This window comes from Myotis lucifugus, unplaced genomic scaffold (genome assembly GCF_000147115.1).
Source record: "Myotis lucifugus unplaced genomic scaffold, Myoluc2.0 scaffold_10, whole genome shotgun sequence".
In the NCBI taxonomy this organism is placed as follows: domain Eukaryota; kingdom Metazoa; phylum Chordata; class Mammalia; order Chiroptera; family Vespertilionidae; genus Myotis; species Myotis lucifugus.
Window position 1 is genome coordinate 8,500,154 of NW_005871058.1, and position 11,416 is coordinate 8,511,569.

Here is an 11,416-nt window from a genome sequence, read left to right on the forward strand (position 1 = left end):
CGGCTAGTTTGTGCTTTTAAATCATCTACTATATGAGGGGACGTAAAAGACACATTTAGGGGAGTTCCTGCCCAGCTCATACTCTTTGAAACTGACTTTGGACTACACCCTCTCCAGAGAGAATCTGCTCTATCCACTAACGTTGCTGAGGAGACGGGGGCGGGGGTGGGGGGGGGGCTGTTTATATCACATGACCCCAATGCCCTGAACCCAACTGTTTGAATCAGGGATAGGTACCTGAACCAGACCGGCCAATCCATAATGTGCTACTTGGATTTTGAAATTAGGATCCAAGAATGAATAATGGGCAATAGAGCTGCAAGACCAGGGAGACTGGGGGGCTGAAAATCAACTTAGTCATAAAGAACACTGAATGAGAACTTAGTACATGACAGGGCCTAGAAGCACAACAATGAACAAGACAACAGATCCCACCCTCACCTCTAGTGGGTGAGAGAGTAGTTGCCAAACAAATAAATGAAACAAATATAGATTGTGATAAACACTCTAAAGCAGTGGTTCTCAACCTTCCTAATGCCACGACCCTTTAATACAGTTCCTCATGTTGTGGTGACCCCCAATTTCATTGTTACAAATTGAACATAATTAAAGCATAGTGATTAATCACAAAAACAATATGTAATTATATATGTGTTTTCCGATGGTCTTAGGTGACCCCCGTGAAAGGGTTGTTCGACCCCCAAAGGGGTCGCGACCCACAGGTTGAGAACCGCTGATCTAGAAGTTCTTTCAGCATCTCAAAAAAATGAGCTAACGCTGAAATAATGCTGTGAGGAGTTTTATTTATGAATATAGGATGGGGCTAGAGGGGATCCTGGGAGCATGTTTCTGAGCTGCTGTGCTGGTGGTTGGTTCAGCCTGGCTGAGTTTTCTAGGGAGAGTTTGTATCGGCACCAAGATCAGTGAGGCTCATGGGAAGATGGATGCAGGTCCCAGATAGTCAGATTAGTTCACCTACCAAAGTATGCTACTCTGATATTAAAAGAGAGTGAATAGAAGACTCATCAAGAAGGCGAACATCTTTTGATAGGTCCCCACCTCCTTTTGTGGTAGAATATTTTGGGGCATATTTCTGCCAGATATTGCACTAAACACAAATAAAAACACCTCTTGGATCAAGAACCGTATGTGTATGTATGTACATTTTTGTAAGCTCAGCTTGTAAAATGCAAGTTTGCTGGATGTTCCATAATTTTGGGGTAAGACATTGATGATGTGGTCATCCCCTTAGGTTAGGGTTGCCTGACCTTCTGTCCCTGATCTTTCCTGCAGTAGCATCTTCAAGAGAGAGATACTGTCAGCTCTACTACTTGGGGTGGTGGTGGTGGTGGTGCAGAGACACTAGCCCCCTTTCCTCCCCTCACCACATGGGCTGCTCTATGTAGAGGTGGAGGCCCAGAGGGATGAAACAGAATATAGATGATAAGAGAGGGGGTTTGGGGGTCATAGCTGCCTCTCCCCATTTCTCACATAGGTGCTTCAGTGAAGAGTCTTGCGTCTCCATCCCCGAAGTGGAGGGCTACGTGGTTGTCCTCCAGCCCGATGCCCCCCAGATCCTGCTGAGTGGCACTGCTCACTTTGCCCGCCCAGCTGTGGACTTCGAGGGACCCGAGGGGGTCGCTTTGTTCCCAGATCTTCAGATCACTTGCTCCATCTCTCACCAGGTGGAGGCCAAAAAGGATGAGAGTTGGCAGGGAACAGGTAAGGATGACCCCAGGGAGTGAGATCATCCTGAGGAGGGTCCCTGTCCAGCACCGGAGTGAGGGAGAAAATCTGGGGCTGGACGTGAGCAGCGACTTCATCCTGCATTTGCTTGACTAGAGCCACAGACCATTAGGAAGAAGAGCCTGTAGGAGGCTCCCAGGTGGATGGAAATTGTTGGGTAACGGCGTTCTTGAAAATGATGCTGACTTCCAGGGAATGACCCTGGAAGAGTGGCCATGAGGTGGGCCTCCACTCTGACCCAGATCCTGACTCTCTCCAACCCAGTGACAGACACACGCATGTCGGATGAGATTGTGCACAACCTGGACGGCTGTGAGATTTCTCTGGTGGGGGATGACCTAGACCCGGAGCGGGAAAGCCTGCTCTTGGACATGGCATCCTTGCAGCAGCGAGGGCTGGAGCTCACCAACACGTCTGCCTACATCACCATTGCTGGTCAGTGGGGCCCGAGGGCCTGTCCTCTTTTTCTGTGTGTTCTCCTCCCCACGATCAAGTACTGGGAAATCCAGAGGGTCCCCTTCCAGGTCCAGGGATGTGGCCAAGTGACATTTCGCATCTTCCCAGCCTGGAAGATTGTTTGGCTGCTAGATTGCCCCTGGAGGAGATGTGCCAGGGGTTAGGCTCCAAATGGTCCTTTCTCCCTCTTCTCTCTTCAGCCTGGCTCACCTCCACCTCTCCTTTGGCCGAGCCTTCTTTGACCAGCTTCCTAATCCTCTGGCTGTTTGATACCAGCCATCCCGCCACTCATCTTATGTAAATAGCATAGCTTTCGTTAGGAGGTCATCTAACTAGTGGGAATGATTTGGAAATGTCCAAAGGAAGCCTGCTCTTCTCCAAAGGATTCTCCCTAAGGGAGGATGGGAGCTGATGGGCATCACCAGTTCCCTCCCATTTCCAGTCCCTTCCAGAGCCTCCCTGGTGATTTCCGTATTTCCCCCTCTCTCTGTTTCTCTCCTGCTTGCCACCTCCCTAATGTGTTGCAGAGGGTCCTGGTTTCCTTCTCTCCATCCCTACTCAGAAGCCACAGAGCATTAGAGAGGAAACCAGAGCAGGAAATGCAGCCCATCCCAGTCAATTAGAGCCAGGTTGCGGAGCAGAAGGGAACATCGCTTCCTCTGAGAACTCCTGTTGAAGGGTGGAGCTAACCCACTCTAGGCTGGTGGGAGTCGGAGAGAGAGTCCGCCCTGGGCCTCTTCGCTGGCTCCTGCACTGAGCTGCTTCCTCGTCCCCCAGGGGTGGAGAGCATCACTGTGTATGAAGAGATCCTGAGGCAGGCGCGTTACAGGCTGCGGCACGGAGCTGCCCTCTATGCCAGGAAATTCCGGCTTTCCTGCTCAGAAATGAATGGTCGTTACTCCAGCAACGAATTCATCGTGGAGGTACCGAGAGAGTCTCCTTCCTTCCACAGCTATTCCCCACTGGCGAGAAGCCAGGGTGGAGTGGACTGAACCGAAAGGTGGTGGGAATGGAAAGGACAGCAGGGAGGACTCCTGGCCCCGGTGGTGGGTGGGGCGGCAGCAGCTGTGGGGCAGTGGTTAAGAGAGGGCTTTCGGGAGATGGAGTTGGACCTGGGGAGGAGTGTGTGCCCACCAAGCCCTCCCTCCCCAGGTCAACGTCCTGCACAGCATGAACCGGGTTGCCCACCCGAGCCATGTGCTCAGCTCCCAGCAGTTTCTGCACCGTGGTCACCAGCCACCTCCTGAGATGGCTGGACACAGCTTGGCCAGCTCCCACCGAAACTCCAGTAAGTGAGGCTGTGCGGGGTGGGCAGGTGGCAGGGGACGGGGCTGGGCACAGGCATCCTCCCCCTCCACCCCTGGGGGAGGGGCAGGACAGGGTGGAGCATTGGGTTCTGTTCCCTTGTGGTACCTGAAGGCTGTATTCCAGTTCCTTTATTCCCCTGGATCATCACCTTTCCCTTGTGAAGAATGTGAGCTGTGTGTCATTGCAGGGGCACTCATGCTGGGAATCATGAAGTCTGTGTGGGGTTTAGGCCAAGCCTTTGTTGTCCCTGCTGCCCTCCCACAACAATATCAATAAGCCCCGGACCTAGGGACCCTTGGTAGTGAAGTTATCAAGTATTATTAAACACCTATCATGTACTAGCACTGTCCTAAAGTACCCTTAGGAATCTAAAAAAATTACAGGATACTGTTCCTATCCCCAAGGGGAAAGTTGGCACTATTACACGTATAATTACGTGCCATGTACAAAGTCATAAGACTATTTCTAAATCAAAATGAGCAAGTGTGTCAATATGCAGATGGAGTGCTGCCCTTCAAGGCAATCTCCTTCCCTGGCCCTGGTCCTTCACCAGTGACACAATTTTTAAATTCCCATGTAAGAGTTGCTTAATAGCAGAGAAACCAGAAACTGCAAGTGTAAAGAAGAAAGCTCAGCCACAATTCTATCACAGAGAGGAAACCATTTTATTTATTTATTTTTTAAATATAGTTTATTGGTTTTTTACAGAGAGGAAGGGATACCAACCGAAGGAGTTTGAAACTTGATAAGAGAGAAACATCGATCAGCTGCCTCCTGCACACGCCCTACTGGGAATGTGCCCACAACCAAGGTATATGCCCTTGACCGGAATCGAACCTGGGCCCCTTGAGTCCGCAGACCAACGCTCTATCCACTGAGCCAAACTGGTTAGGGCGAAACCATTTTAATATGGTATATTATGCGCCGGGTTTTTTTTTTTTTTTCCTATCCCCATTTTTTTTTTCCTTTTTACAAAGTTCGGATCCTATTATTTTGCAACTTGAGATTTATATCAAATATTATAAAATGAGTCTTCCCCCACATTATTAAAAACTGCAAAATTATTCTGATAGTGCTAAAAATGATTTTTTAAATCCCTTTTTTGATTGCTTTCAAAGCCAATTAATGAGGTTGCACTTATTTTATTTTTTTGGACACACCATGCTTTTGGCCCAGTTCAGTATTACCCAACCTCAGCATCCAGTTTTGTCAGAGTTGGCGCAGGATGTCATTTTGCGTTTTTAAACATTAAACCTACTCTCGAAGGGCACAGATTTGTCACTTTTGAAAAAAAGCCAAAAGGTGTATCACAGGCTCGGAAGGCAATTCCTTAAGGAGTTCCAACAATGCTTTGTGGGAAGAAGTCCTTGGTCAGTGAGCACTACCCTGGAAGTACAGCACTCCCTTCAATACATTTAGTAATAAGAACAGCAAACACATCCACGTGTGCCAGCCACTATGTCTGTGGGCTTTTACACATATTAACTCATTTAGTCATTACAAACAGCAAATGAAATAGGCACTAGAATTATCCCTTTAAAGGCAGGGAAATGGAAGCCCAGAGAGGTTAAATACTTTACTAAGATCACACCGCTAGAAAGTGATAGAGCCAGGATTAAAATCCAGCAGCAATTCCAGAGCCTGTGCACTTCATACTCTCTCCATTTATATTTGATGCTTAAAAACACACACACTATTATTAGCCTCAATACTTTGTAGGGCTTCCCTCTTGCTCAGTCTGGCTTCCTCTCCTAGGGCAGTGGCCACTGCTACACTATCCTTTGTGTATTGTTACCCCTGGTACTGGCTCCCTTCTTTCTTCTGCAGAAGCCTTTTTAAGTGTTTCACTCTGACAGTATGGCAGAGCAGGTGGGAATAGGGACGAGGAGGGAGTAAAAGGCATAACCAAGTTGCAGGGGTTCCAAGAAGCTTCACTCCATTTTTTTAAAAAAATATTTTTATTGATTTCAGAGAGGATGGGAGAGGGAGAGAGAGATAGAAACATTAATGATGAGAGAGAATCATTGATCAGCTGCTTCCTGCAAGTCCCACACTGGGGACGGAGCCCACAACCCGGGCATGTGCCTTGACTGGGAATCGAACCATGACTTCTTGGTTCACTGTTCAACACTCAACCACTGAGCCATGCTGGCCAGGCTTCACCCAGTCTTTAGTTGGTAGAGAGATGTGAGCGAACTAAACCTGTTTGTGTTCAATAGACCCTCAGGACAAACTTCTTTCTTCTCATGATTCCCTAGCTCTTTCTCCAGTTCTTTCCCTCGGAATTGGCCCACCAACCTTATCTGGGTTGGATACTGGGTCCTGCTACACAGATTAAGCTCAATCTAAATCCTTGTTGGCATTGTTGCTGGGCCTGTCGAGATTTTCAGTCTTTGTTTTCTGTGGCATGAGGTCCCAGGGGAGGTCCCTCTCTAACTACCCCAGAGCTTCCTACCCTCACCCTCATTCTCCCCAGCTGGTGGTGCTCCAGGGGTGTGTGTAAGTACTGTCCTCATTTCACCTCCCCATCCACTGTTCTGAGCTGATGTGCAGGCCAACCAAGCCTGCTCTGAGATCCTAACTGAGAGTGGCAGCCTGCTTTTGCTTTCCCCTTTATTTTGGGTTGAGTGTTGTGCAGAGTTCATAGTTCACCTGGGGTCCTTGGTGATGACATCTCCTGAGCTTACCAGGAGATCCATTTCATAAAACCCTCCTCAAGGCAGTCCATCTCCTCCCCGACCCAATCCCAAGAGTGGTATTATGGCTTTGCAATGTCAAATTCCTCTAGGCAGGCAGAAGCAGTGAGAGATACCATTTCCTCCAAAGGGACAGGAGGTAGATTTCCCTGAAGGTCCTAAGTGCATCAGAAAACAGAGGATCAGTGTGAAGGGGGGCAGTCAGGGAATGTTTTGTGGTGCGCATAGAGTTTGAACTTTGACCTTGAAGGAATTTTTGTGTGGTTATGAGAGAGAATGAGAATTTGAAAATTGTGGGTGTGTGGTTTAGGGCAATTATGGTTACGGAGAATAAGGTTGTCTGAGAAGGGTGAGACAAAATGATGAAGATAGTATTTATCTAGTCATCCAAAAGTTTGATGCTCCTCAGTATCACTTGGGGAGCTGTAAAAACGTTTGGTGCCTAGGTTACACTCCATACCCCTTAAATCAGAATGTCTGGCAGTGGGAGCCAGGCATCAGGGTTTTCAAAGGTTCTTAAGTGTGGCAAGGTTTGGGAACCATTTCCCTGCCTTGTTTCCTACAAGGCTTTTCAGAAAGACCTACAGTGTAATAGGATAAAGGTAGGAAATGAATTAGGAAGTGCGGCGCAAAGGACAAAGATGAAAGAAGAATAAGATAAAACCAGTTCATAAAATACTCAGAGACTGTGCAGTTGCAAGAGTGGGTCAAATTTTGACTCTGAGCTTCCTTGTCGCTAAAGCCAAGGGGAACCTGAGAAGTTATGAAGGTCATAGGATAGGGGCCAAGCAGAATTTCAGGAGAAGCCCTGGGACCAAGGGCAGAAAGAGGTTTCTCCTGATGGTCTTCACAAAGGGGGCACCACGCAGAGCTGTGGACAGGGCTCTCCACAGTGTCCTCACCATCAGCTGAAGCCAGGAGGTCACATGGGCCATTTTCTAAAACATCCTTTCATGTTGACTATGGAGGTCATTTAAGGCCAGAAGTAACTGCTCAGATCTAATGCTGCAAGAAAGGTTGCTTCGTTGTTAAACTCTTGATTTTTATCTGTGGCTAATTTAAAAATCCTCCCATCTCCCTGGCCTCCTGGCTCAGTTTAAACTAATGAACCATGCTCATTGGCCTATAGATAGAGTGTTGGCATTTTGTCTTTCCTGCATCATTTCTTAGTCCTGGCAATCAACTTGTGATTTCCTTTGCCAGGCCAGGGTCTCAGAGGACCAAATGCATCTGATTAAGGCACAAACCAGAAGGTTTGGCTTGTCATCATTGTGCCCAGAGCAAGTTTACCTGCTGTGGCCTCCACTCCTTCTAGAGCCTCGGCTTAGCGACAGGGGCATTCTGCTGGTGGCTCCCCCCCCCCCCCCATCTTGCTCATTGACGTGGAGACTTGGGAGGGACTGTTTCCTGCAGATGGGCAGACGGGTCTTCTCTGTCTCCCTCTCCCCTCCTCCCCCATGCCCAGGCAGTTGAGAAATGCTGATCCAGCCAGGCCCATCTCTGCCCTGGAGCCAGTGCCCAGGAAGGCTGCCTGCCCTGCTAGGCAGAGTCAGCTCTAGCTGGAGAGTGGCCCCAAGTGGGCTATGGGTCGGGACGGAGACCAACTCGGCAGAGAGCCATCAGGGTGGCCTCAGGGAGGTGTGAGGCTAGTGTGCCTGCTCAGGCAGGGCATTCTCCACACACCTGGTTGGCCCTGGAGCGTGTGGTAGTGTGTGTGGTGGCAGCATGAGTGTGCTGGCTGCCGCAAGCAGGGACTGCAGCAGGGTGTGTGGGGCTCCTGTGCTGTGTGCTTCTCTGCGCTCTGCTCTGTCTCTTGACATGTGAGTCTTACAGGCTGAGGGTAAATTCAGGACCAGGAGGTATATCTGTTACCAGAACATAACGTGTGTGTGTGTGTGTGTGTGTGTGTGTGTGTGTGTGTCCCATGCATTTAATAGTTCCTCAGCAACGGGACTGCTCAGAGTCTGGACCTCATGGAGCCTCTGTGGTTGGGTGGTGAGCTGCTGTGAGCAAAGACAGTGGGCAGGATGTGCACCATGTGGGGTGTAGTGACCCAGCTGCCTGTGAGGGCCCTGGGCCTGGGTGTGTATGTGTGGGGTCTCTGCCTCCAACTGCTATCCCTGGGGCTGTGGGCTCTCCTGTTTTGCCTCCTCCTGTTTCTCCGAGGGCTGTTTGTGTGTGTGCGGGGGGTGGGCAGGGCTGTGCTCACAGCTGCTCGCTCTGTGGCCCTCGCAGTCTACGTCTGTGCTGTTTACGTCCTCTTTCAGGGGGTTGCCTGGTGTGCCCAGCTGGCAGGGAGCTGGGTGACGCTGCACCTATGGCTCTTCGCTGCCTTTCTGGAGACCCTCAGACGTATCCCGTACACCCTGCTGTGTGAGCAGGCCGCCAGGTGGCTGGTGCAGGCAGCTGTGTGGGCTAGCAGAGGCCTGGCTTGGGTGCAGGGTGTGGCGGCCTTTGTCCAGCTGTGTGCCCACCCGGTCCTCCTGGGCATGTACCTGTGCATGCACATCTGCTTTTCCGCCATCAGCTCTAGGGTCCACGTGAGAGTCCACATGCCCTTCAATGTCTCACTGCCCTTCAAGGTCCATGCCCCCCTGAGCCTGGGCCTCAAAGTGGGGCTGCAGGACCAGAGGCATGGCAGGGCCAAAGAGAGAAGGGGTGTACCTCGGAGGGAGGTTAGGGAGGAGCAGAGGCCCCGGAAGCCCAGGAGCCCTAAGCCCATAAGGAGAAGGGAGGCGGCATCCAGCAGGAGTGAGTCCAATCCAGGTAGGTAAGTGAAGGGGCTGCTCCTTGCCCCTTAGACCTGTCCCAGCCTTGGACATTCTCTCCTCCCACACCATTAAGCCCATGTGGCTGCCTCTCTCCTTCTCCCATTGGGCACTGAGCAGCTCATTCCTAGGCCAAGTGGTCCCGAGAGCACAACCTGGGCAGGTTCCAAACCTTGCCCTCTTCCCGCTGACAATAGGGCTGCTCCTGACAGCACTGGGTTGGGAGCCCTTCCCCACCTTGCCCTGCCTCCACTTTTACACACCTCCTTCCCTCTGTCTCTCTAGCAGCAGCCACTCTGCCGACAGCTTCTCTCTTGGTCTCTGGTCCTTCCCAGCTCTATTTTTCTTCTAGCTTCTCCAGGGTAGTCTCCTCTTCTGAGTCATCATGGATCTTCTCTTCTCTTACTCAGAGATACCCTCTGCCCAGGCCCCCCTCCCTGCTCCCTGTGCCGAGTCCCCTCAGGTGGGCCTGGCCACGGTCTGCTCACCGCACGCTCTCCCCACAGTGGTCCCCAGTGCAGCGACTCTCATCATTGTGGTGTGTGTGGGCTTCCTGGTGCTCATGGTCATCCTGGGCCTGGTGAGAATCCACTCCCTTCACCGCCGTGTCTCGGGGGCCGGTGGGCCCCCAGGGGCCTCCAGTGACCCCAAGGACCCTGACCTCTTCTGGGATGACTCTGCTCTCACCATTATCGTGAACCCCATGGAGGTGAGTGGCTCTGGGGAGTGGGAGGTCTGAAGGGTCATACACAGCGAAGACCTCTAAGGAATGGCCAGGCCCTGGGGGAAAAGCTCTGGGCAGAGCCTCTGAGTAGAAAGGAGAAAGGTTTGCATGGGGAAGGAGGTGGGAGAGGGGTGGGGTGAGGAGATGGAGGGAGGCTGAGAGGCTCTGGGGTGTGTCAGGCCACTGAGCCCCTCTCTTCTCCACTCCTGCCTTCTCCAGTCCTACCAGAATCGGCAAGCCTGTGTGGCAGGGGCTGCCGGTGGCCAGCAGGAGGACGAGGACAGCAGTGACTCAGAGGCAGCTGACTCGCCCAGCAGCGATGAGAGACGCATCATTGAGACCCCCCCACACCGCTACTAAGGCCTACACTCCTCCCCGAAGAGAGAGAGAGAGAGAGAGAGAGAGAGAGAGAGAGAGAATTCTGCTCTGGTGAGACAGAGATACTCTCAGAAAAGAAAGAAGGACATTCTGAGAGAAGAGAGACCAAAAGGGAGAGAGCTTGAGGCATCCTTTAATCTCAAAATCCCAGTTGGCCCCACTGGAGTCTACCCTCCCCATCCCCCCGTCCACCTTGCTCCCATGCCTCTGGGCTCCCCCGCTATCCCGAGTGGAAGACTCTGGCTGCCTTTTTTGCCCCTCAGAGCAGCCTTCCCCTAGCTCACCCATGTCTCTGTCTCTCCCCCGACTAGCCATGCTCTGTATTGGGGGCGCTGTCAGTAGCAATGGCAGGGGCCAGCAGTGGGATTGAAGGAACACTCTACTCCACACTTCCCTACCCTCCTGTCCATGAGGCCTTCTCCCCCCAGTTCCCACCATCCGTTTCACTCTGGGGACCCCTGCTTCTTCACTGCGCCCACTTTCCTTCCTTTGTGTCCTCTTTCCTCTCCTGTCCTTGCCTGAAGTCCTACAACCCCTTCCCCTTCCTACATGACCCGGTCATGGCTAGGTTGTGGGGGTGGGAGCGGGAGTAGGGGCCCCGATGTATATATATAATGTATATTTTTTCATGTTGTTGTGAGCACAGCCCCTGTGTTCCATGTGCAGCTCACAGCCTTGTGTGTGTGTGTGTGTGTGGCATTGTCATGTCCTGGGGTGGCGGTAGGGGAATGGGTGTGGTGAGGGAGGGGACACACCTGAGGGTTTTCAAATAAAACAACCAGAAAAAAGCGCTGTGAGCTGCCTCCTGCCTGTCTGATCCCATGTGGACACTGTAGGAGGCAGGCCTGTGGGTCTCAGGGCCCGTTGGGGTCTGTGAGCAGGGCTGAGGTGAGGTGGGCAGGACTGGTTGTCTTGGGTGCCATCACCAGGATGCCAGGCCACGGGGAAATAAGGCAAGGTCAGATGGCTCCCAACGCCATCTTCCCTCAGCACTCCCTGGAAAAATATAGGTGATTCAGGGGATGCTGCAGATGCCTGGACATCGTGGGGTCACTGTCAGTCCCTCCCCATCTCTTGGAACATCCCATCTGGAGCACATGGGCTCCTAGCCCAGGAGTCCAGGAGGTCAGGGCAGGAGGCCCTGCCATTTGTAGCAAGAGAGGGCGGGCTCTGAGACATGTCCCCTAGGTGGTAAGGAGCAGTAATGAGATGGACATGTTTCAGAAGAGGGACCTGTAATGGAGCATCCTTCCTGGGCTGTCTCTGCCCCAGGAAACACCAGAGGTGTAAGTCTTAGTTCCTTTCTGTGAGATGAGGGGTTTTGAGGATCAGTAATGTTC

General features: G+C 51.7%; 1 protein-coding gene across 7 annotated transcripts in view; it reads left to right on the forward strand.

Annotated features, from left to right (window-relative positions):
- CLSTN3 (calsyntenin 3) overlaps positions 1 to 10,830 on the forward strand; it is a 46,120-nt gene extending 35,290 nt beyond the window's left edge. For all 7 annotated transcript variants that reach the window (XM_023750004.1, XM_023749999.1, XM_023750000.1 and 4 more), the window contains 6 exons: positions 1,496 to 1,722; positions 2,011 to 2,181; positions 2,980 to 3,125; positions 3,355 to 3,490; positions 9,481 to 9,683; positions 9,918 to 10,830. In XM_023750004.1, coding sequence (XP_023605772.1) covers positions 1,496 to 1,722; positions 2,011 to 2,181; positions 2,980 to 3,125; positions 3,355 to 3,490; positions 9,481 to 9,683; positions 9,918 to 10,058 — 1,024 coding nt within the window. In that variant the 3' untranslated portion in view covers positions 10,059 to 10,830. The remainder of the gene's footprint in view (positions 1 to 1,495; positions 1,723 to 2,010; positions 2,182 to 2,979; positions 3,126 to 3,354; positions 3,491 to 9,480; positions 9,684 to 9,917) is intronic.
- Positions 10,831 to 11,416: the final 586 nt, after the last annotated feature.